The sequence below is a fragment of the Gracilinanus agilis genome, chromosome 5 (genome assembly GCF_016433145.1).
Source record: "Gracilinanus agilis isolate LMUSP501 chromosome 5, AgileGrace, whole genome shotgun sequence".
NCBI lineage: Eukaryota > Metazoa > Chordata > Mammalia > Didelphimorphia > Didelphidae > Gracilinanus > Gracilinanus agilis.
The window spans coordinates 192,775,030-192,802,396 of NC_058134.1; the positions used below are offsets into that span (position 1 = coordinate 192,775,030).

General features: G+C 35.6%; 1 protein-coding gene across 1 annotated transcript in view; it reads right to left on the reverse strand.

The window, feature by feature from the left end:
- PTPRO (protein tyrosine phosphatase receptor type O) overlaps window positions 1–27,367 on the reverse strand; it is a 146,194-nt gene that overhangs the window by 14,616 nt on the left and 104,211 nt on the right. Inside the window, exons 19-23 of the mRNA XM_044679074.1 lie at window positions 18,032–18,113; window positions 12,284–12,374; window positions 10,298–10,374; window positions 9,343–9,477; window positions 6,824–6,946 (exon numbers count right to left, since the gene is read on the reverse strand). Of these exons, the coding sequence (XP_044535009.1) occupies window positions 6,824–6,946; window positions 9,343–9,477; window positions 10,298–10,374; window positions 12,284–12,374; window positions 18,032–18,113 (508 nt within the window). The remainder of the gene's footprint in view (window positions 1–6,823; window positions 6,947–9,342; window positions 9,478–10,297; window positions 10,375–12,283; window positions 12,375–18,031; window positions 18,114–27,367) is intronic.

Below are 27,367 nucleotides of genomic sequence, written 5' to 3' on the forward strand. Positions count from 1 at the left end.
AGCTAAGTAAATCACAGCTGATAATCAAAAAATATTGCTCTTATGATCACTAAAGAGTTTCAAGTCAAAAACTGATTATTTCTTTTTAGGGATCTTATAGAAGGGATTAATATATAAGGCTAGAGAATTAGAATAAGTGATTTCTAAATACATAGTTTTTGTATATAGTTGGGGAGGTTTATTGCCCCAATCACCCTACAAATAGGGGAAGAAATATTGTGACCAGATGGCGGGAAATATAGCTAGTATATGATTAGGTTGCTGAAGTTCAGGTGAAGATATCAGTGAAGAAAGTTTACTGTCCAATATTAACCCTCAAAAAGAGGAATAAGGTCAGGTATTAAAATGTGACCTTGATCCTTATTTTTAAACAAAGTGTTTTAATGGGAGTCATGAAAAGTAAAAAAAATGGTAGCAGCTATTGAGATATTGACCAGACTCTTCCTTAAACATCTGATCTCCAAAGATTTTTGAGAATGTGGTAGCCAGGAAAGATATTGTGAAGGCAGAATCTACAAGACTTGTCAACTGAGTTGCAGCAATGCACATAACTGGAGAAAAGCAAGAAACAATTCTCATGACCTCTAGATGGTATTTATAAAAACCTTAGTTAGGCATTTGACTCCACTAGAGAGTTCAGAAGTCATGTGCTACTGAATAACTTTGATTTTTTTAGAGAAGTTCATGATGCAGGGAAATGGATAGAGTGCTGAGCTTGGAACAAGAAAACTTGTATGAATTTTTTTTTTCTGATACTAACTGTGAAACAATGCTACTTAACCTTTTTAAGGCTTGATTTCTTCATCTGCCATGTGGAGATGGTGATATCATCCATGCTTATTTCATAGGGATTTTGGGGAAGATATAATGAGATCATATATAAAAAGTACCTTGAAACCCTTATAGAAATATACAAATGTTTATTGATATTATTAATGATTGTGAAATGTTGATCCCAGCATAGAAGTCACTTAATAAATCTATTTATATGTGCAACTGAGACAGGTAATATTTTAAATCCAACACAGCACAAGTCCTCATGTGGTCAGCAAGACTGCAAAAGGAATCAGCAAAGTTTAACAGGTCAAAAGTCCCTGGATAAAAAGACTCTGACCATATTCTTTGTCCCCCAGTTCTTATACTGTGGTTTCCCAGGTGTTCAAGTGTTGAACGTTTGAGCATAATGATTATTTCTCAGTAGATTTTGCCACAGCACCTACCATAGAGCCAGTTGAAAGATTTAATTTCTATTTGTTCTAGGCCTTCAGGATACACTGTTGTACCAAACAAATGAGAAAAATTAGTGTGGACTTCCAGGTTAAGATGGCAGCAGAGTAAAAAGCAGCTGCTTAACCTCTCCTAACTGAAACATATAGGACTCCTCAAGGGGACATATAAACAAATCCAGATGAATGAAGGGACCCCACAATAGGGTGCAGCATTGAAGGTACGTGGGGAGGGGATCAATACTATTATAAGAAGGAGAGGAAGAGAGCAATAAGAGGTAATATTTAAACCTTAGTTTCAATGGAATTAACCCTGAGAGGGAAGAGTTGCTATATCCATTGAGATATAGAATTCTATCTAACCCTGCTGAGAAAGTCAGAAGGGATAAACCAAGGGGAGCAGAGGAGTGGGGAGATCAAGAAAGGGAGGGGAGGAGAAGGGAGAGGGAATTCATTAGGCCTTAAAAATAAAAAGAGGGGAATAACAAGGGAGAGGGTAGAAAGGGTAGTAAATAAAGGGAGGGGACAAGGGTTACTGGTTTAAAACAAATCACTGGTTTAAAAGAAGGGGTGTAACTAAGAGAGGATACCAAAATGTTGGGGAATACACAACTGATAATTATAACTCTGAATGTGAATGGGATGTTTGATTACACTAAATTAAAAAGCTTTTGTACAAACAAAAACAATGCAACCAAAATCAGAAGGGAAACAACAAATTGGGAAAAAAATCTTTATAACAAAAAACTCTGACAGGGGTCTAATTACTCAAATATACAAGGAGTTAAATCAATTGTATAAAAAATAAAGCCATTCCCCAATCAATAAATGGGCAAGGGACATGAATGGGCAATTTTCAGATAAAGAAATCAAAACTATCAATAAGCACATGAGAAAGTGCTCTAAATCTATAATAATTAGAGAAATGCAAATTAAAACAATGCTGAGGTACCACCTCACACCTAGCAGATTGGCTAAATGATAGTAGGGGAGAGTAATGAATGTTGGAGGGGATATGGCCAAATTGGGACATTAATGCATTGTTAGTGGAGTTGTGAACTAATCCAACCATTCTGGATGGCAATTTGGAACTACGCTCAAAGGGCTATAAAAGAATGCCTGCCCTTTGATCCAGCCATACCATTGTTGGGTCTGTACCCCAAAGAGATCATAGATAAACAGACTTGTATGAAAATATTTATAGCCGCAATTTTTGTGGTAGCAAAAAACCGGAAAATGAGGGTATGCCCTTGTATTGGGGAATGGCTGAACAAACTGTGGTATATGCTGGTGATGGAATATTATTGTACTAAAAGGAATAATAAACTGGAGGAATTCCATGTGAATTGGAAAGACCTCCAGGAATTGATGCAGAGTGAAAGGAGCAGAGCCAGAAGAACATTGTACACAGAGACTGATACACTGTGGTAAAATAGAATGTAATGGACTTCTGTACTAGCAGCAATGCAATGACATAGGACAATTCTGAGGGATTTATGGAAAAGAATGCTACCCACATTCAGAGGAAGAACTACAGGAGAGGAAAAACAGGAGAAAAGCAACTGCTTGAACACATGGGTTGAGGCGGACATGATTGGGGATGTAGACCCAAAACTACCACACCAATGCAACTATCAACAATTTGGAAATAAGTCTTGATTGATGACACATGTTAAAACCAGGGGAAATGCGCAGCAGCTATGGGAGGGTGGGAGGTTGGGGAGGGTGAAAGAGAAAGTAAGAACATGAATCATGTAACCATGATAACTTTTCTAAAAAATAAAAATTATTTTAAAAAAATAAATAGAAAGTACTAGGGAAAAAAGAAAGAAAAATTAGTGTATAATGATCACAGAAAAATGAAGTAAGTTAAACATTTTATCCCCATTTTCACTTCAAAGTGATCGTCATAAGTACATTTTGCCAATATTTGATTCCAATCACCAAAATTATATCTTTCAAAATATGATGAATCCCGTGATTCTCTTGAAGAAGTCCAATGGTCTCATTCCCTTTTGTGAAAAATTCTAGTGGCTTCCTATCCAATGTTAAAATCAGACAAATGAATTTCTCTGTGATCTAGGAAACATATATTAACTGAGTGACATGGGAAAAGAACCTGTTCCATACTTCTTAAAATATTCTTTCCAAAAGCCCAGGATGGATTTCAGGGAAGCAGACGATTGCTCTATACCTGATGGCCTTTCCATCAGAGACAGTGAAGAAGAGAACCAATGAGTTCTGAAGCTGGGATCAAGAGCATCAATTTATTTCATTGATGAGATGTTTCTATATTAGCTAAGTGAATTACTTTGAGAAATAAATATATCTCCAAAGGTAACACTTGCTATGCTGCTAGCTTGATATTTTGCTAAATTACTAATGCATTAAAAATAATCATTATTGTCAACCTCTTAGTAGAATCCTTTTCTTTTTTTTTCTATTATGGATAGCAATCCAAATTAAATCAACAAATATTCACTAAGACCTGATATGAGTAATGTTTCTATCATATAATTAGGTGAAAAGGGCTATTTTTGAGGGAGAGAAAAGGCATTAAAGCAACCTAATGAATATTTCTCTTTTATTATATTTTCTACCTTATTGACTCAATTCAATTTATTTTTACAAATGTGTATTGAGCACTTTTGTAATGACATTAAAGTCTTTTGAACAGGTAAATGACACAAGAGAGCTATGTATGAGGAAAATTATTCTAGCATCCATGTGTAGGAGGAACTGGAGTTGGGAGGAAGCTAAGGATAAGGAGTGCGATTCATATCAGCAGAGAATTAGAAGCTGAAAGGGACTCTAGAGATCAAGTCCAACTCTCTCATTTTATAGATGAGGAAGCTGAGGCACAGACAGTAAGTGATTCCCCTTGGGTCACACAGCTAGTAAGTATTCAAATTGGAATTTGAACCCAAATCTTCCTCACTTTACGTCTAATGCTCTAACCACTATTCCACACTGCCTCCAGCACAGGAGATAAAATATTCTTCAAGTAAGCTAGTGATCAGCTAGGTTTTATTAGGATAGTAGCAATAGAAATAGGAAGAAAGAGTAAGATATCCATAAGGGTCCTCTTCTTTTTTTTTTTTTTTAATACTCTCTCACCTGATCTTATTATGCTTTTTAGTACTTAAGTCTCCTCTACTTAGCCCCTTCCTAGTTTGTTAGACTTCTTATAATCTATTTCCCTCCACATGTGATGATCCTGTCTGCACTGGTTGGCTTGTAGCTCCTTGAACACAACTGGTTGCTGACCATTCCTATATGCTTTGCCCACTCAGCCTCAGCTTTTTAGTTAACCTAGTTTTTTTTTTTTTCAAGACAGCTCAAAGCCTTTCTTCAAAAGAAAGCCTTTCCCAGTCTCCCAAGCTGCTTAATGTCCCTTCTTTCAGATCTCATTTTGTCTACTCTGTATATATTCACATGCTACTAGAATATATGCATCCTCATTGGGAAATTAAGTCCAGGCAGAATAACAATTGCTGTTTAGATACTTGATTAAAAGATCAGAGGTGATGTTTTGGAAAATGATCTATAGAGGAATGAGCAATGGATTGATTGTGCTCCCTTAGTTGCTATATTAGCCTTGGTAAATAATTTAACTTCTCTGAGCTTTAATTTACCTGACTGTAAAGTGAGGATAATAATATTTGTACTACTACTTCTTAGGATTGTTTGAAAGGAAGTGCTTTTTATAAGCTGTAAAAATTTTATTTAAACATGATTTATATTATTATTTAGTTATTTGTTATCGTTGTTATCATTATCCTATCACAGATTTAGTTGAGTATGATAGCTTACACAGTAACCTCTTGGTTATTAGGTATTCTTGGGAAATAGAAAGATTTCATTAATAGTATATCCCCCTGACCAATGTTCAAATAATTAGGAGAGAGAGAGGGGACCAGCATTTGTAAGAGCTGCTAGGTCCCAAGCACTCTGCTAAATGCCTTACAAATATTATTTCATCTTATCACATAATCAAAACTGTGAATTAAGAAAATGAATCTGGCATCTGTGTGTGGAAGGAATTGAAAAGGGGAAGGGAAGGAACTAAGGACAAAGAGCTCAATTCATAGGATCATAAAATTTAGCATTAGAAGGAGCTCAAAGCTGGAAGATATACTTAGCAATCAAAAAAATACAAATCTATGGTAAACATAATCACTTTTTGATGACTTGGAAGTACATCGGAGTGCCATAGACATCAATTTTCATTGTCCTAGGGATGTGTAAAAAGCTGTTTGATAGGTTTTCTGAGATTTTGTTCTAACCCATAACTTCCTCTTCTTCCTTCCTACTATAGAACCTCTTCCTCATTTTTACTTCTATTCTCTTGACCCTTCTCTAGGATCCAGACTCCCTCCCTTTCCTCTCTATGCTTTCTTAGTCGATAATTTATCTGAGGATTTCCAGATCTTTTTTTTAAATATTCCCCAGTGTTTCTCCTAAGCCATGGTCCCAAATCATTAAAATTTAAAATTGAATGCCTCATAGATGACTCAAACTAGATGCAAAAAAATCTAATACTCTATACTCATCTAATACTCATCTAATACATGTCCAAAGCAAAACTCATTATCTTTTCCCAAAAACAACCTATGTTTTTCCAAATTTTTCTAATACTGCTGAGGGTATAGCAAATCTTCCGGTCACAATGGGTTCCAAAACTTCTCCAACACTTCTCTCTTATTCACCTCGAATATAGAAGCACTGACTAAATGTTGTAATGTTTTTCTCTATAACATGTCTCACATAGGCATCACCATAATTCAGACTCTAATAATCCTTTTGCCTGTACTATTTCAATAACCTTCTGATTCATCTCCCTGCCTCAAGTTTCTACATATTCCAATCCATTCTCTGCAAAGCTGACAAAGTGATTGTCTTAAAGCTGATAGGACTGATGTGTCATTCCCTCTAGGCACCTCCTGACCCAACTTATTTCGGTGACTCTCAAGTATTTCCATGATCAAATAACAAATTATTCATATGACATTTAAACCTCTTTACCACTCAGACCCTTCATCTTTCAATTCTTACATTCCAGACATTGTATGGTAGAGCCATACTGAACTGCTTACTGTTTTTCAACCAGGATCCTCCATTTTCTCTTTCTTTGCCTATACATAAATAGTTCCTCAGGCCTGGAATACTCTCCATCTCAACTTCCAATCCCTGACATCTTTTCACACTAAGTTTGAATGTCACTTCTTAGCTTCCTTGCCTCCTTCCATATCCTAGTACCATTCTGTTTGCACTCATATGTTCTGATTTACATTCCATAGGAATATAAGCTCCTTAAGGGCAGAGATTGCTTCTGATTTTGTTTAGCACAGGTTTGCACATAGGAAGCCCTTAGCAAATGCTTGATTGAATGATCAATGGACCCATAGCACCCCAATCCATATTGAATGGAATAGAAACTGTAAAGTGAAAGTTCACCTATAAGATTATATCCCGGAAGAATTTACCCATTAAATTCTATAGGCATTAAGGTCTTGCTTGATTGCTAATCTCATCCCCTGATAATTGCAGAAAATTCCCAACTTTTGTGGCAAAGTAATGTGATCCCTGACACTTACATAGCTGATCCGGAAACTTCTATAGGCCCAGTCACTTTGCTCCTCTTCAGAGGTCATCTCCACAGTAATGTCTCCATAAGTAATGGGTTCTTCAGTAAAGGGCCAGTAATGATCACATTTCACCTGGAACAAAAAAAAGGATGTTTGCTTCAAGAATTACAATAAGGATGACTGATAATAAACCCATCAAGGTTTTTAGAGAAAAAAAAAGGCAACTTATAATCTTATTTGATTCCCTCACTCTCTGATCTTCAGAGTTAGAGGTGGGACTTCATCTTAGATTAAAATCCTACCTCTGACTCTTATGAAGCCCCCTTAACATCCTTGGATCCCAGTTTCTTTCCCTGTAGAATGAAGGGGTTGGTTTTCATAACCTCTAAGATCTCCACTAATTCTACATGTATGATTGTCTTAAAAGAAGAGAAAGTGTGGTTAGAAATAATGCAAAACAGACAGGAATAGATGAATTAGAGTTAAAATTTAATTTTATAATCATTTAAATATTTTTTCACAGAATCATAGATGCAGACTTGGAAGTTACTCTGAAGTTACATCTAGTCAAACTCTCCTCATTTCATAGATGAGGAAACTGAGTCCTGGAAAAGAATCTTTATTCAGAAAGTAATTAGCAGCCATTAATTAGCAGACCCTAGACTCAAGCCAAAGTCTTCTGGCTTTCACTTTTTCCACTGGATCTTGCTATATGACATGAATAAATTCCAAAACTCTTTCTTTATACAAGCTTCACTATTTCCAAGTCTCATCATAGTACTGAGAAAAAAAATCCCTTGGAAAGATGGCTAGTCTTAAGAGTCGATCAGGCTATTGACAAGCATTTATTAGGCACTTTACTATGTGCCTTAAACAGTTCCTGAGCTCAAGGAACTTAAATTCTATTGAAGGAGAAAATATGTTTAAATACAAATAGATACAAAATCTTTAAAATGAAAATGTAAGGTAATTTCATAGTGGGAAGGGAGGCATTAGCAACTGGGGAGCGGGGGTAACCCTATAGCTGAGTTTTGAAGGAGGCTAGAGATACTGAGAAGCAGAGGATGAGTGGATTCCAGGCATGCAGGACAGCCTATCCAAAAGCACAGAGACTACAAGATGGAATGCCAGGTGTGAATAAAGTAAGCATACCAATTTAGCAGGATATGGGTGTTATGTGTAATAAGTCTAGAATGGTAGGTTGGACCCAGATTACGAAAGGCTTTTATTATCAAAAACAGGAACCTATATTTCATCTCAGAGCCACCAGAGAGTCCCTGGAATTCCTTGAGCAGGGCAGTGACTTGTTTTTTAGGAATATTAGTCAGCTATGTAGAGTATGCTATGGAGAGGGGAGAGAGAGAGGGGGAAACTCAATTAGGACATTATTGAAATGACTGGACAAGAGTTGATGAGGGCCTGACCTTGAGAAGTAGCCATGTAAGCTGAAAAAAGGATTTGGGTGTGAGAGATGCTGTGGAAATAGAATTGATGAAACTTGGCAACTGACTGGATGTGGGAGATAACGTAAAGGATGACTTTGAAATTGTGAAACTGGGTAACTAGGAGGATGTGAAACTTCCCTAGAAGGGAAGAGAAACTTGTTTCTGATTCTTACTTTGTTACTGTAGGAAAATCCACAACCTCCAAGTTTCATTTTCCTGATAAAAATGTAGAGAATAAACTTGTGTTGCCTAACTTATAGATTTGCAAGGATCAAGTGAAAAAATGTATATAAAATAGTTTTACGAAACTTGAAGAACACATAAATGGCAACTTCTTTAATTCTACAAGATTCAACCAACAAATGACAAGCAAGAGTGGCTACTCTCAAGCTGGAAATATTTTGAACCAGGGCCAAGCAAATTTCTGAAATCTGAGGAATAGCCTACCTAAGCTGAAGCTGAATCTGGGGGATGTGGAGGCTGACTGGGTCAAGCCATTGGCTCTTGAGTCAGAAACAAAGTGGGACTAGAAAGTAACAAAAGTGATTCACTTTGGCAGTAGGCTAATAACATTTCTGAAAGTAGAGTCTCTGTGCTTTGGCCAATGTATTTGAATAAATGGGTTTACTAGGATGGAAAGGTTCTTGTGTATTTTGTTAAAACAAAACAAAACAAAACTCAAAAAACAAATGTCCTCATTTACATATAAGTTTTATCAAGGAGATTTCTTTTGGAATTTCTTCCCAATACCTACCATATTTTCTCTCTAAATCCTATATGTACATATATAACATATTGACATAATAAAAATATTAATCCTATGTAACAATATGTATGCATCTTTATATACATATGCTAGAAAAGGAAATAGCAAACCACTCCAGTATCTTTGCCAAGAAAACTCCAAATGGAGTCATAAAGAGTTGAACATGGCTGAACAACAACAATATATACATGTCATATATGTATATATTTATATGTGTGTGTGTGTGTGTGTGTGTGTGTGTATAAATCCTATTTTCAATACAAACTAAAGGATTCCAACTGGTTTCCCCAGAGTTGGAACAGAACTTACATACTTACCCTCCTTTTCTCATTGCACTGAGTAAGCATCACAATAATCTGTGACTTCTGCTGGAGAACCATTTTCCAAAAATCATTTCTGGTTTCTGGGAGAGGTCCCTGTGTGGCAATGTACTCCTGTGGTGAGTTATATCCCTATTGAAAAAAAAAGTGGTAGAGGCAAAATTACCCCATAAGCTGTTACCAACATTAATGCCTAAATGGATAAATTATAAGCACTTGAAGCATTAACATGGAAGATCTGATAAAAAGTTATCCAACACTGACTATGTAGGGTTTTTTTTTTTTACAGTTGGATTTTTAAAAATGTTTTTGTAGCTAACTACCTAGAATAATTTGAATGACCAAGTGATCTATAGGATTTCCAGCTTTGCTTCCAAGGCTCTGGGCTTTATTGCAATGTGACAACTTCAATCTTTATAGTCATTCTGAGCTGTTGCTCAGAGTGGCAGCCCAGTGGCCCAGATGTTTCTATTTCACATTCCAGGCTTTGGAAAATCACAAAAGATAGAGGTGACTTCGTCATTGTGCCTGATTTCAGCTCATATTAAAGCTTTGCTAGAATAATATTTGGAAGTGGAAATAAGAGTGTAGGCTTTTGTTAACTTATTTTTACTCTGTATTCTGAAAAAAAGAAAAATGGATATTGTCCCTTAAACAATCAGGAGGATAGAAGTATTATGAAACATTGCCTTTCCTTTTTTTACTAGAATTGACATTTCTCTTATCTGACCTCCCAGCATTTTACAGTACTTCAATTTATTTTGTGTTATCTGAAAGTGCCTCACATTTTCCTTTTAGACTGTAAATTCCACAAGCGAAAAAACATGCCTTTAGTTATATTTGTGTACCACATTGTCTTATATGGGCTCCACTGACGAAGTTTGTTTTCAATCCAATATTTACATCCTCTAATATTTTTGAGCAATAATATGCACTGATTCTCTTTACTTACAGGAATATAGTTGGCATTGATGTAATCTGCACCTTCTTCTTCATTCATGGAGACTAGTCTGACACGACTAAAGTCATCTGTAAAGATGTCAAAAGAAAGAAAATTATTCACAATTCTTTTTTTTTAAACCCTTACCTTCTGTCTTGGTTGGAGCCAATACTATGTATTGGCTCCAAGGCAGAAGAGTGGTAAGGGTAGGCAATGGGGGTCAAGTGACTTGCCCAGGGTCACACAGCTGAGAAGTGGCTGTGGCCAGATTTGAACCTAGGACCCCCTGTCTCTAGGCCTGACTCTCATTCCACTGAGCTACCCAGCTGCCCCCTTTATTCACAATTCTTAATGGAAGAGAGGCACTGTGAATGAGTCCTCAACTTATTAAATGTAGTTTAAGTCAGCAAAAAATCAAAGGGATAGGGACAGCTAGGTAGCACTGTGGATAGAGGGCTAAGCTTGGAGTCAGGAGGATCTGAGTTCAAATCTTGCTTCAGACACTTCCTTGCTATGTGACCGTGGGCAAATGACTTAACTCTGATTGCCTTGCCACCCTTCTGTCTTAAAATTGATGCTAAAGGCAGAAGATAAAGGTTTAAAAAAATGTCAGTGAGGCCATTCAGGGGCATGAAAGGACATCAGCACCATTTATTTCTAGCATTAAAAGACCTAAACTTCTAAGAAATAGTTTGATTTTGGTCATTGCACAAACTCTATGGTACTTACTATATTTTGGTTCCCCTATCTTTCCCATAATCCCTCAGCCTTAGATTTTGCTTAGCACTGGTTCTTCTCTTCCTCCCAGCCCTTAAGTTTATTTCCCCCATCTCCCAGCTCTGTCACTCTAATCATGAAGCCATTGGGGAATTTCACTAATGACTTGCACGGGCTGGACCCATCTGACAATTATACATTTAAATATGGCAAGCAGTAGTCATCTCATCTCACTGGCTACAAATGACAACTGTTTTCATTAGTTTTTTAGACTGTTATATAACTCGTGTAAAGCTTGTGATTAACTTAAGACCGTTGGGGTTTTTTCTCCTACATAAACTATCTAACTATATCTGACATGTTCTCTATTTGTACAACTGATATTCTGAACCCAAATGTAGAACTTTGCATTTATCCTTATTAATACAATTAAATCTCATCTTTTAAACTTTCATTGGTTCAGCCTTTTCTGACTCCTGATTTCACCAACCAGATGTATCAGGAATCTCTACCAGTTTCATGTCATCTGAAAACTGTATAAACATGTCATCCCTTGGATTAGTTTTTTTTTTAAACCCTTGTACTTCGGTGTATTGTCTCATAGGTGGAAGATTGGTAAGGGTGGGCAATGGGGGTCAAGTGACTTGCCCAGGGTCACACAGCTGGGAAGTGGCTCCTTGGATTAGTTTTTGATGAGAGATTGCCATTCAAAATGAGGAGAGATTGCCATTTAAAATGCCATCTTAAGCTTATAAGAGGAGTTACATATGCCTTTTGAAGAGACAGTTTAAGGATGGTTACCCTAAAATCTGTTTGATTCTACAAATCCTGGGATGACATTCATGGAAAAGTGAATTTTAATTAGGAAGGGGGCCTTTATCTCTAAGTTGTGTTGTCGTTTCTTAAAGCATAACCCCTGTGGAAATGCTCAGGTTGAGCGGAGCTTCTCAGTTGTAAGAGGGCATTTCAGAGAAGCTGTCTCTCAGCTGTTCCTTCCAAAAATGTGAAATAAATATCAACTATTGAGGGGTCCCTTATTTTAATCTCAGCCTGACACTTAATGTTTTCAACCAGGGTTAAGTATTCATCATTTCCTTTAGCAAAACACTACCCACTTATTACAGTTTATTACCACATCTACAAATACTCAGGAAAATGTTTTACTAGCATACGGGTTTATGAGACATGGTTTTTTCATAATTAAGAAAAACTGATAAGCTGTTAAAAAAATTGGCTCTTGAGATATACTAGCACAAATGGGACAGTGTTTAGTAGACTTACATGGGAGAATATTTGTGTAACGGTTTTTACATCTATTCAGTGGAAGATCAGCAGCAAAGTGTGGAATATCCAATCCAATTAACTTCAGTTCCTATTAAGGAAAAAGAAGAAAATTCTGAGATTATATTCTATAACTTTAGCTACCAGTTATCTACAGGAAGATAGAGAGGACCTCTGTACACCTTATGTTACAGAGATGGATTTAAGATTAAGGACAGTTCACTAAATAACTGGAAAGAATATAGTATCCTTTAAAAACTTGGAAAGACTTACAGGAAGTGATGCAAAATGAAGTAAGCAGTACCAGGAGAACATTGTACAAAGTAATAATAATAGTGTAGGCAGGATGAACAAATGTGAATGCCTTAACTATTAACAACAAGGCAAGGATCCAAGAAAACTCCAAGGGACTCGTGACTAAAAAGGATATTTACTCATGTAGAAGGAAAAGATAGTTGGAATATAGAATAAAACATATCATTTTCACTTTATTTCTTCCATGAATTTTACTTTAGTGTAAGCAATGTGTCTTTTCACATAACAGACAAATATATATTACATGATAACCTTATATCATATTACCTATATTACCTGCCTTCTTGGGGAGGAGGGAGGAGTAGAAGGGAGAAAAAAATTAAGTTTATTAGTTTCTTGTTGTATAGAAGGGTTTTGAAAAGAGGCAGTGTTAATGATAATCATATATTAAAAAAAAGCAAAAGACACTAATGAATCCTTTAAAAATACAAATAAGAGAGCAAAAGAAAACACAGAATGGGACATAGACAAGCAAAACAGGATTGGAACTACCATATTAAAATAAGAAATCTACATATATACATGTTTAAGAATTGCATATGATAGAGATTCACAATTTCATATGTGGTCCTCTTTTTCTGTTCTTTGAATGTGGAAATGTTCATGTTTGTTAATGCTCATCAAGTTCATAGAAATAAAAGATAATTTTTTAAAACTAAAAAGAAAATTGAAGAGTATAGAAATGCACACTTCCATAATTTTCCAAGGAAAATGTGAGCAGATATATATTTACTTAACAATCTAACTGAAAACAAGGAAAAATAAAGGAAAGAAACAAAAAACTGGCCTCTGGTACTATAGCTTTTTTTTCACTTTCATTGGGATCATGTTGGGGTGATGAAAAGGAACAGAGAAAATGCTAATGATCTCACATTCTTGAGGGCTTCTATGAATGTGAATTATTTGTATAATGACCAGTGAATTCACACAATTAGAAAAAATAGATCACATAAATATGGATATTCTAATAATGAAGTCAAATATTGAAAATTAATTGCAGCTAGATGAAGGTTGATTTTAGAGGTTTTCCTTAGAGAGACAAAGTTATCAAAGTTTATTTCAAAACATGTTCAAAGGCAACAAAAAATATAATTTTATGGAACCTTTGATGCTCTTTCCTTATAGTGCTCATGATGAACATAAATAAGAAGACCACCATGAAGTTAATTGTAAGTTATGCATCAGCATCTGTTTCTTTTTAAAACTCTCATCTTCTGTCTTAGAATCAATATTATGTATTGGTCCCAAGGCAGAAGACGTATAAGGGCTAGACAGTGGGGATTCAAATGACTTGCCCAGGTTACACAACTAGTAAGAGCATCTGTTTTCTAAAATCATTTTACTGATAAATTTTTAAGATCACTGAAATTTCCCCCTGTATTCCTTTTCTGTCCTTCTCAAATAGCCATCCCATATAATAAAGAATTTTTTTTAAAAAAGGAGAAGAGAAAATCAAATAACAAAACCAGTCAATACAATACAATAGGGTCTAGACATTTTAATCACTTTATTTGCATAATTCCAAATTGTTTTAAAAATGATCATATTAATTCATTGTTACACTGCACCAACATCTCTTGTAGAGGATGAAGAGACAGTGAAATTTTACAACCTGAAGCCTAGACAAGGTCCTCTAAATTAAATGGAAATACATTCAGTGATACTCAATATTTTCACAGGCACACACAAAAATATATTATAAAAATAGTTTGGAATGATTCTCTCTTCCTCCATTTTTCTAAATTGTTTATGTAGTATTAGATTTACTTGTTCTTTGAAGGTTTGGAAAAATTCATTTGTGAATCCATATGGCCCTAGGACCTTTTTCTTAGTGAGTTGTTTGATGGCTTGTTCAATTTATTTTTCTGTAATGGGGATGTTTAAATATTCTATTTCTTCTTTCGTTAATTTAGGTAGTTTATATTTTTGTAACTGTTTAAATATTTCACTTAGTTTGTCAGATTTATTGGCATATAGTTGGGAATATAACTTTTGGATAATTGCTTTAATTTCTTCATTCATTGTGGTTTTACTTTTTTCATTTTCGGTACTGAAAATTTGAGTTTTTTCTTTCTTTTTTAAATCAAGTTAATCATGGTTTATTTTTTCACAGAATTGACTCCTTTCTTATGTATTAGTTTAATGTTTTTTTTACTTTGAATTTTATTAATTTCTCCCTTTTCAGAACTTCTAATTTGGTGTTTAATTAGGATTTTTTACTTTGTTCTTTTTCTAGTTGTTTACTGCTGACAATGTTTTTTTTTTCCTTTCTATTCCTATTTGATTTTCTCCTATGGGCTATCATATACAGCTTTTCTAAAGTTCTATTTGCCTCCTTAACTTCTTTTTAAATTTGTTTTTAGGTTATAAATATCTGCTTCTGAAAGGGGAAGTTTGATAAACCCTACTAGTAATGCTTTACTGTATAATTCATATAGCTTTTCCTTTAGAAATCTGGATGCTATGCCATTTTGGTATATATATGTATATATATATATATATTTAATATTGATATTATTTCATTGTCTATGGTGCCTTTTATCATGATGTATTTCCTTCCTTATCTCTTTTGATTAGATCAATTTTTACTTTTACTTTGAGATCATGATTGCTGCTCCAACTTTTTTTCACTTTAGCTGAGGTATCATAGTAGATTCCATTCCAACCTCCCACTTTTAATCTCTTTGTCTCCCTGTTTAAAATGTCTTTCTTGTAGACAGCATATTGTGGGGGGATTCTGATTTTTAATCCATTCTACTATTCTTTTCTATTTTTGGGTGAGTTCATCTCATTCACATTCACAGTTATGATTACTAATTGTGTATTTCTCTCCATCTTATTTTTCTCCCATTTCTTCTTCTCTCTCTCTCTCCTTTTAACCTTTCCCCAATCACAGATATCTTATTTTCAGTGACCAAATCCTCCAGTTTACTCTCCTTTTTGTCCATCTCTCCCTCCTTTATTCTTTCTCCTTTCCTAGTTCCTTACAGAGTAAGGTATGTTTCTATAGCTGGCTGACTGTGGGGTTTATTCCCACTTTGAGCTAGTTCTGATAAAAATTAGGTTCAAATATAGTCACCAACCCCAATTTTCCCCTCCACTATATCTGCCTCTTATGCACCTCTTAATAAGAGATAATTTCCCCCCTTCTATCTCTCTTTTTCTCTTTTCCCTATGTTCCTTTTTCCTATCCCTCTTTGGGGAGGGGTGGATATAAGCCTATTTTATCTAGCTTCCCTCTATTCTTATGTATACTCCTTTTCATTGTTCTGATAGGGCACACGAAAAATGAAATTAACTGTATCATAACTGATAGGAAATAACTGGTTATTGATGAAGTAATATCATATTTGTTATGTCTATAGTAATAAGAGTAAAGTTCAAAATCAACAAGGAATTAGAATAAAGGTAAAGATGAGAAGGTAGGAGTATCGAGGTGGTACAGTGGACAGAGAATGAGGCCTGGAGTCAGGAAGACTCATCTTCCTGAGTTCAATCCAGCCTCAGACACTTACTAGCTGTGTGACTCTGGGGAAATTATTTAACCCTGTATGCTTTGTTTTCTTAACTTTGATGTGAGCTAGACAAGGAAATGGCAAATCATTCTAGTATCTTTGTCAAGAAAATCCCAAGTAGGGTCATGGATAGTTGGACATGACTGAACCACAACAAATGATGAGAAGATACTATGAAGTTATGATATCTCTAAATTGACTTATCCAAAGAAGCTCTTAATGCTTCAAAAAATGAGAAGTGGAAAAAACCAGTGATAATGACGACCATTTTGGGCAATCATTTACCTGATATAAAACAGTTGAGAGACCTAAATCCCCCTCGTAAAAACAAAAACAAAAACAAAAGAACTTAATTTCCTTGCCAAGTGGGGAGAGATGGTAGCCAAAGGAGATATTTAAAAAGCTATAGGGGAAGATGGAAGAATTTTATAAGCAGTAACACTTTGTAAAACAGCAAAAAAGCACTGGAAGCAAAGTCTATTGAAAGCTTGGCATAAGATGCAACTAAGTCACATCTTTCCAAGAACAGTCAGAGGAATCTGGTAGAAGAAAAACAAATGACTGTAAAATGTAACCAATTTGCCCATTTTTCTGTTACAATCTGTTTTCATCAGTGGTTGTAGAGGAACCATAAAATATGTCCTCTAAAACCTCAGTCACTAGGGTACTGTACTGAAAAAAAAGTTGGGATAAATGGAAGCACTGGGCTTAAATAATCCACACAGCAAACAACACAATCTGAGTGGGGAGAGAGGAGTGCCAGAGGGAGACCTTGAGTGTGGATTTGAATGGAAGTCAAAAAAAGAGGGGTGCTCTAAGCAGTAATTTTGCAACTTGAATCAAGAAATTGGAAAGTTGAATGCTGAGGTTGAGTAGTAGCTGTTTCTACTTTTGGCAGCCAGAAATGGTATAGTTGGAATTACTCATGAGTGAGTGTTTTGAGTTTCATCTAAAAGAATTGCTATCTGGCTGTTAAGTTGAGCCACCTTTCCTCCTTTCTCTCTCCCTCTCTGCCCAAAACGGTCAGAAGGTAATTCCAAAGTGTATTGCATTCTACAAAATTACCTTACTTTTTTCCTGTTTAAATTATGAGTTTTTGATGACTAGATAAAATCTGACTAAATCTTGTTGTTTTGTGCCCTACTCTTTATGATCTCATAGACTATTTTGTCCATTGGGTTTTCTTGGCAAAGATACCAGAGTGTTTTGCCATTTCTTTCTCCAGGGTGTACCCATTTTACTGAAGAACTGAGGCAAACAGGGATTAAGTGACTTGCCCAAGGTTCCACAGCTTGTAAGAGGAGGGATTTGAACTCAGAGCTTCCTTACTCCAAGCCTGGTGATCTCTCCAGTGTATCACCTAAGTGATCCCCCTAATCACCCCTGAAAACGACAGAGGGTCAAACATCTCTCCAAAGTGTAAGGCTTTTTCCTGGTACAGGATTTGAGACAAATAAAAAAGATAACTTTAATATGTTAATTTTTTAAAAATCAGAACCCCTAAACAGAGTAAAAGGACACTCAAGGTTTATCTGCCTTCAAGCTTAAACAAGTCAATGGTGATTAGTGAAAAGATATGGGCTCTGTTGAATTATCCTCTCCATTGTTTTCTTCCCAGGAATACTCAGAAAACATTTTATCTTCTATGAACAGATTCTAGGCATTAGATCTGGCTGCATAGGAGGGGAAAAGAGAATGACCTGGGAAAGTCTAGGCTTCCCACATTCCAAAGGTGGGGATTATCCAATAGAGAAAAGTTTTTCTTTCTCTTTGCTATATGCCACTAGCATTGACCATTAACATAAAAGCTACACACACACATGCGAGCGCACACACTCACACACACACACATCTACATATCCATATCCATATATATACATGTTTATTTTATTGAGTTCAATTATTGTATCACACTCACCTCAAACTGTAGAGAAAATTTATAATCTGAATCTTTGGCCATCTCTTTAATGTAGGCATCAAAGTCATCCAGCTGAATAGGACTTTGGTAAGCACATAGAAAATAATAGAATAGAATGTTGTTAAAATATGGTATTGTGTGGGGCAACTGGATAGCTCAGTGGATTGAGAGTCAGGTCTAGAGATGGGAGGTCCTAGGTTCAAATCCGGCCTCAGACACTTCCCAGCTGTGTGACCCTGGGCAAGTCACTTGACCCCCATTGCCTACCCTTACCACTCTTCCACCTAGGAGTCAACACACAGAAGTTAAGGGTTTAAAAAAAATTGTGTATTTAAATGAGTGTAAATAATTAGCAAGGCATCTCATTTTATGGTGCAGTCCTGCTGTCACTTTAGTCTTCCATGTTTGTAAATATAGGACTTAAAATATTGAACTTTCATGACTTCTATAGAAACCATACTCTTGATAGTTCAATTTTCATCACTTTTATTTGTTGATATTATCTATATTTCAGCAACCTCTGTGAAGAAGGCATTTATATGCTAAATTGGCTAAGAAATGAAAGGATACCTTTACACTGCTCTACTCTGTCAAACTTGTTTCTCCCTGATGTGGCAAAATGAAATAATATATGCTGCCTTCTTTATTATTTCTGCAAACCGTTGCATTAGAATCTCAGCAATGCTGTCGACTCATTATAAATCAGTGTTAATAAGATAAAGAAATTAAATAGAAACTTAGGTAAAAATTGAACCAAGCATTTATTATTTGTAATATACATATATGAATATTATATAGATGCACGTGTTGCTACTTCTTTATTGCTTCTTCATTTTGGCAGAGAGGTAACCCCATTTTCTTTAAGGCTTTTGCAAAAGAGTACAAACTCTGAGTCCTTGACCGAGTTAGGAAGGTTTCTAATGAATACATCACTGTCTGTTCATACATACAAAGAAGACAACAAATATTTGCATATGTACGTACATATATGAATGCGGATATACAGTATATAATAATAGCATTATTTATTATATAGCATATAATAATAGCATTGATATAGTACTTTAAGGTTTATAAAACATTTTACAAATTTTATCCTCTGAAGAACTGTGTAGGATAGGGGCAATTACCATCTCCATTTGGAGGCAGAGGTTAAATGATTTGTCCAAGGTGGCATAGCTAGCAGGTCCTATTTGAACTCAAGTCCTCCTGACTCCTGGACAAGTCTAGTCCTCTATCCATCTAGCAGCCCAATAAAGATGCATATATGCATATATATGTATATACAATATACATATATTTCTATCTCTGTCTGTCTTTCTATCTGTCTGTTTGTCTGTCTGTCTTTCTATCTCTATCTATCTGTCTGTCTTTCTGTCTTTCTGTCTGTCTTTCTATCTCTATCTATCTGTTTGTCTGTCTTTCTGTCTGTCTGTCTTTCTGTCTGTCTTTCTATCTCTATCTATCTATCTATCTATCTATCTATCTATCTATCTATCTATCTATCATCTGTTTGTCTGTCTTTCTAGAGAAGGAGAATAATGTTTATATTTCTCCTGCCTCTTGCTAGGATAAAAGACCTAGCATTCTAGAATCCATTTTAGATTCTCCAGGTCTAGTTTTCATCATTCTCCTTGGAGGTCCCTTGATACCTTAACTTTGTGCTCTGTTTCCCACTCCTCAAGTTCTGACCCCTGGTTTAATAGACCTCCCTGAGCTACATCAATAAAATAGAAATTTCAGGGGCAGCTGGGTAGCTCAGTGGACTGAGAGCCAAGCCTAGCAATGGGAAACCCTAGGTTAAAATCTAGCTTCAGACACTTCCCAGCTGTGTGACCCTGGGCAAGTCACTTGACCCCCATTGCCCACCCTTACCACTCTTCTGCCTTGGAGCCAATAATACACAATACACAGTATTGACTCCAAGACGGAAGGTAAGAGTTAAAAAAAAAACACAAACAAATAAAAAATAAATAAAACAGAACTTTCAGAAAACCATTTCCTGATGGTACTTCTAGGCCTGCTTAGCTTTTGTAGGGCAGGCTTTATAGAGTAGAGATAATGTTTTTCTTTATATTCCTTGAATCTCTTCATTCCTTGCATTGAAGGGGTGAAATAAAGCCCACAGTCAATGCACAGTGGAGTTCCAAGGCTACCGCAAGGTAGTTAAGTTCCATGTTTTTCTGTAGATAACAATTAGTTATATACAACCTGATGTACCCAGATACATATGAAGCTGGATTTGAAACGGATGGTGTTGTGGTATTGCTTTCACTTGTTGGGTTCCCTCATGCCACTCCACCATCCTGCCCCAGATGTTCAGGGGTCCCCTCCCTGCGACATCACTCTGGCTCCTTTCTCCCTTCTCAAAATCTGTTTCCTCATCTGTGAAATGGGAATACTAATATCAATAGCACTTACCTCATAAAGCTGTTCTGAAGGTCGAATGTGAGCATGTATGTAATGAGCTACGCAAACCTTAAAGTGCTCACAAATAATAACATGAATAATATAGTTGACCTTAACAGAGCATTTTAAGTTTTGTAAAGCACTTTACATATGTAGCAAGAACTATCCCCATATGTAGTCTAGTGGTATCACTGTATGGCTTGAAAGGAGACAAAATAGACCTCTTCTGTGCCTTCTTACCTTATGCTTTTCTAAGGGAGGCTTTATTTCCAGCCAGGAAGGAAAGAAAGAGGTTGGGGCCAGCAGAAAAGAGTACCGGACTACTGTTAGTCTACTCTAGAGGATGTAGTTTTCAGGTTTGAACTAACTTTTGGTCAATGTTTCATTAATAAAGGAAGCAGGATCCCAGGCTTTTATTTTTTTAATTTATTTTAAAATATTTTCGGGCTTTTAATTTTTAAACTCTTACCTTCCATTTTAGAATCAATATTGTGCTTTAGTTCCAAAGCATAAGGAGATAAGGGGTAGGCAATGGGGGGTTAGTGACTTGTCCAGGGTCACACAGCTAGGACCTGCCTGAGGTCAAATTCAAACCCAGGACCTCCCATTCTAGGCCCTTTTTCTCTATCCACTGAGTCACAAAGCTGCCCCTGACTCCAAGCTTTATATCCTGCCAAACACCAGTACTACAATGAATACATATAGCAGGTAGCAAAAACAAAAATAAAAAACAAAAAAAAAATCTCTTAATCTAAGTCAACAGCGAAGCAGAAATCAGAGAAAAGTATACATAGGAAAATATACAGCGGACAATTCAGAGCGAAGGAGCTCTGGAGTGAAGTAACTCAGTTCAGCCAAAAGAGAGAAACCAAGCTTCCCCAGTTCTCTAATATAGCGAGCTGGGAATAGGGGCCTGATAGATAATTCCTCTCATTTTAGATTCTTCTCAAAATCTCTTCCTTCCATGACTCAAAGTGGGCTTAGCATCTTCCATCTTTTTTCTTGAAGCTGGAAGCCAGAGGTACCCAAAGCAAGTTCAAAATATGAAGAAACTTTAAGAGAGTCTCAAGCAAGAAGAGAGAGGAATAAAGAGAACCTCAAGCTCCAAGAGGAGCTACGCTATCCCTCAGATAGGTGCAAGGCATTGATCTTTACTGCTAAGGAGAGAATTTCATACAAATGGACTTTGGGACTCAGATTACATATATGTAACTCATTTGATCTTCACAACACATCCTGGAGGTAGATGCCTCTATTCTCATTTTACAGGTGAAGAAACTGAAGCCAAGAAGATAAACAACTCTCCTTGGTTCACAGAACTAAAAATTCTTTTACATAAGATCTCAATTTAGATCTTCCTGACTCTGATTCATAGTCTTTATCAATTTAGCTGACCATATTAGATTCAGTTATAACAATCAGTTGATGTATAATAAAGGACTACAAATTTATTTTTTAAATGTTGTTATTGAGTTGTTTTAGTTGTGTCAGACTCCATGTGACCCCATTTAGAGTCTTCTTGACCAAGAAACTGGAGTGACTTGCCATTTCCTTCTTCTAACTCATTTTACAGATGGAGAAACTGATTCAAACAGGAATTAACTGACTAGCCCAAGTTCACAAAGTTAGTAAGTATTTGAGATCATATTTGAATTAAGGTCCTCCTATCTCTAGGTCTGTTTTTCCGTCTACTGTATCATCTAGCTATCGGTAATTTTTAAAATTATTGATATATCAAAATGGTTCTATAATCTCACTGAAGTGGCTGTTCCCTACAGGGATGAATATTACAATCTAAACATGACTCCTTATTCTGTGTGATTCTTCCATGTCTTGCCATAAGGTTGTTGTTCCCTTTAGTATGTTTGGTGACTTCTTATCAGGATGAGTATTACAATGAATCCTGCAAGCTATTTAGTGGTTATCCCTCATGGTTATTAACTTTATGACTAACCCATTTTTCTTTATGCTAATACACTTCTTTGATGGCATCCTTTATGTTGCTTCGTCTATATAATGCTTTGTTATATGTTATGGATGATGCTTTCATGTCCACAATGCCTTTCTCCATTGCTCTTTGGGTGAATTTGAATTAGAATTCTTTGGGAACTGTAATTATTATTCTTAGTCATACAATACTAATTTTTAAAAATGGCAAACATACTGGGTAAGAATAGCCCTATATATACTATATGACTCAACAGATATTAGCTGGTCAATTCAGTGGATAGAATGATTGGAGTGAAGTCGGGAAGATATGAGTTCAAATCAGACTCTAAGAATGACCTTAATGTGTATTCCCAGGCAAGCCACTTAATCTCTCTTAGCTTCATTTTTCTCGATTGTAAAATGTGGATATTAGTAGCATTTGCTTCACCATGTCATAATGAGGATAAAATTAAATAATAGAACAAATGCAAAACAAATACAAAGGAGTGATTTTTGGTGGGAGGGTGCTAATGGCTAAGGAAGTCAGAAGGTAACACTGGAGCTGAGCCTTGAAGGGGTTAGGAGTTCTGTCCTGATATGGAGACTGCCTATACCAAGATACAAATGAAGGAAATGAAATGTAATGTATGGGTAATAGCAAGTAGGTCAGTGTTGCTGGATTAGTTATAAGGAGAAGCAGTTTATAAATAGTCTGGAAAGCTAGGTGGGAAAAGAAGAAATGAACACTATTAATAGCCCTATGCAAATTCTCCAGATTATTCATAATAAGAGAAACGCAAAGTAAAACAACTCTTGAGATTCTATTTTAAAACCATCAGGTTGGCAAAGATGATTAAAAAAAGGAAAATGACACTTTTTGGAGAGATGATGAAGTGAATGAGAATAGGCATACTCAAGCACTAATAGGGGAGTTGTGAATTGGTCCAACAATTTTGGAAAGTAATTTGCTACTATACCCCAAGAGTTTCTAAACAGTGTATTCTCTTTGACTCAACAATACAGTTATTAGGGATATGCTCAAAAAGATCAAAGAAAGAGGGGGAAATCCCATAGGAACAAAAATATTTGTATCAGTATTTTTAATTGTAGCCAAAAAATGGGGAAAAAGTGGTTTTTCATCGTGGGGAGAAGCTAATCAAATCATGACCTAAAAATGTAATAGAATGTGATTGCATCATAAGAAATGACAAAAAAATGGATTTGGTGAAATTTGGTAAGGCTTATATGAACCAGTAGTGAATTAAACAAGCAGAACCAGGAAAACATTTATATAGTAACAATGGCATTACAAAGAAACAACTTTGAAAAAACTAAAGCACTGTAATCAATTTAAGACCAATCATGACTCCAGAAGTCAGATTATTAAATATTCTTCTGACCTCTTGGCAGAAAATTGATGGACTGGATGTGCAGAATGGTACATGTATTTTCAGATACAGGGCAAAAAAGAAAAGAAAGACAGATTAGATTAGATTGTGAAGGGCTTTAAATGACAAGAAAAGTAGTTTGTATTTTAACATAGAGGTTAAAATTTATTCTATAAGAAGTCACTGGAGCTTCTTGAGCTGGGTGATAAATATGGTCAAATTTGTTATTTCAAGGAATCTTATATAATGCTTTTGTGTGTGTGTGTATGTGTGTGTGTGTGTGTGTGTGTGTGTATGAGAAATCTTGTTGGAGTAGAGTCTCTAAGGTAGGGTCATGCTCTTACTCTGATACTTTTTGGAGGTCTAGCGGTAATTCTAGGTTCTCAAAGAAAATACCAATTGAATAAAAGCTCTACCATATTTTAACATGACTTTGAATGTGTTCCCAATAGCCATCTGTTTCAGTTTTCCTGAACCAACATAGTTAAAGAAACGTTCATCACTAGTTGGATGCACACAGTTCAATGTGGCCCACTTACATTTCTAAAGTGAAAATAGCATAAAGAAGGAGAGACGCTAAAGTCAATTTTTAGGCCATCCTTAAACATAAATTGGGGACTAATATTCTAAATGTATGATCCTTGTTGGCTGATATACAAGTAGGCATATAAGAGAAACTAAATTGTTTCAGTTTGATATTCTTAGTGTAAATGCAACCAGAAGATAGAAGGAAGTTAAAAATAAGGGGAAATAATAGCTCAGAAGTTCTCTTTGGATAGGCACATAAAGGAGCTTGGAGGGTTAGTTTTATTGTGTGTCTAAGGAAAGAAATATTTCTTGGGATATTGGTCATCTTATGTTTTAGTGCTCATAAGAAGTATCTGCAAGGAGGGCAGAGCCAAGATGGCAGAGGAGGGACAGTAACCCAGCTGAACTCTTCTATAAATCCCCTTCAAGCAACCTTAAAATAAGCAACCTAAAATAAAATGAAATTTTGGAGTAGTAGAGCCAACAACAGAGCCAGGGTGAGACATTTTCCCATCTTCAGAATATTTAGGAGATTGATAGGAGAGATCTGTGACATTGGTTGGGGGTCAGCCTTAAGTGCATATGGTAGAAGAATCATTGGCTAGATTCCAGAGATATTCTGGTTGATGTTCCAGAGTGGAGAGGAGTACTTATGGTTAGTCATAAATGATTAGGGGCCCTGCGGTTCCATGGCAGAGAGGAGCACTACTACTTGTGGGGAACAGGGCACCTGCTCATAGTTCCAGGACCAAGGGGAGCACTTGCACTTGAGGCTATTGGGGAGCAAAAGGCTCTTCCTGGGTAAAGACCAAAGTGTGGACCAAGAATCACACCTCCTTGGTAGCACTGAAAACTTGCCAAATCCCAGAACTACCTCTGAGGACAGCAGCATTAAAAAAACTGGAAGCTTAGATAGTGCTTCCCCATCCTCAGGTGAACAGAGTTCAACTTTAACATAAAGTTCAAAGTCAAGAAGTAGGTGAAGGGCAGCTGGGTAGCTCAGTGGAGTGAGAGTCAGGCCTAGAGACAGGAGGTCCTAGGTTCAAACCCGGTCTCAGCCACTTCCCAGCTGTGTGACCCTGGGCAAGTCACTTGACCCCCATTGCCCACCCTTACCAATCTTCCACCCATGAGACAATACACCGAAGTACAAGGGTTAAAAAAAAGAAGTAGGTGAGGGAAATAAGCAAATGACAACAAAAGAACTTTTCTATAAAAATCATATATGGTGGCAGGGAAGAATAAGACACAAACTCAGAAAATGGAACAAGGAAAACAGCTAATACAAATTCTCAAATGAAAAATAATGATGATTTGACCCAAGTCCCAAAATAATTCTGGAAGTCAAAGAGAAAGATGAATGGTAGAGGAAAAATGGTAAAAGAATTGAGAGTAATTTGAGAAAATTAGAAAAAGAGAACTAATGGCTTGATAAAGGAGGCACTAAAAACTTTGAAGAAGATACACCTTAAAAAAACTGACCAACTGGTAAAAGAGACATAAGAATTCACTGAATAAAAGAATTCCTTTAAAAAGCAGACATGGCTGAGCAAAAAAGGAGGCACAAAAATTCACTGAGGAAAAAAATCTTCCTAAAAAGTAGAATTTGGCAAAAGGAATCTAATGACTCCATGAGATATCAGGAAACAATAAACAAAATCAAAAGAATGAAAAGAAGAAGAAAATGTGAAATATCTCATCAGAAAAACAACTGCCCTGGAAAATAGATTGAGGAGAAAATATATAATTATTATCAGTCTATCTGCCAAACATAATTTTAAAAAAAGCTTAGACAACATATTTAAAGAAATTATCAAGGAAAATTGCTCCTATATCTTAGATCCAAAGGATAAAATAGAAATTGAAAAAATCTACCAACTATCTCCTGAAAGCAATCTCAAAATGAAAACTCTCAGAAATATTTATTATAATATATAACTTTTATATACAAACATATAGCAGCTCTTTTTGTGGTAGCAAAGAAATGGAAATTGAGAAGATGTTCTTTAATTAGGGAATGACTGAACAAGATGTAGCATATGATTGTGATGGAGTGCTATTGTGCCATAAGAAATGACAAAGGGAATGATTTCAGAAGAACCTGGGAATACCTATATAAACTGATGTAAAGTGAAGTAAGCAGATGCAAGAGATCATTGCATACAGTAACAGCAATATTGTAATGATGATCAATTGTGAAAGACTTGCTTGCTCTGTTCAATACAATGATTAACTCAATTTCAAAGCCTGATGATGAAAAAAATGGTATCTACCTCCAGAAAGAGAACTCATGAACTCTGAGTGCAAATTGAAATGTAATTTTCTCATTCCTTTTTTTTTTTTGGCTTTTTGCCATATGGCTAATTTGGAAATATATCTTGCATGATTTTACATGTGTAACTGATATTAGATTTCAATGGGTTTTGGAAGGATGACACAGAAGGAGAGTATTTTGAACTAAAAAAATTAATACTAAATGATGCATTTATTTTAAAAACGTTTTTATAAGAAGACCCTCATGTAAATAACTGCAGTTAATGCAACAAAACTATGGTAGAGGATGAAACCCTAAATTAAAATGTCATATACTTTAATATTCAGTAATTACAATTCAATGAGCAGAATAGCTGAGGATTTTTGAAAATTTGGCTCAAGAGTAAGGACAATGAGTGATCAGTGATTGCAAATTATGTGAACATTTTATGACTATAATTCATGAATGCTGTCCAGAGAAGAATTGCTAGCTATGATAAACACTGGATAACATTAAAAATAAAAATAATCATATTTTAAAAGGATAGGAAAAACTCATTGATGAGGGATTCAATTTTGAATCAACTATATGTGTATAGTCAGATCAGCAACTTATAAAGGATAAAAAATAATATAAAGCTAGGAGAAAGAATGAAAATGAAGAGAAAAAATGTACAGTGAAAATCACTCCAACATAACCTATTTTTAAAAGCTATTGATATTAAGAGTTGGGAAATAAATGGAGGAAATGACATCATCAGTAATATGAAAATGTCAGAGAAATTTAATTAATTTAAATTAATTACCAAAATAAAAAGATCAAAAGATC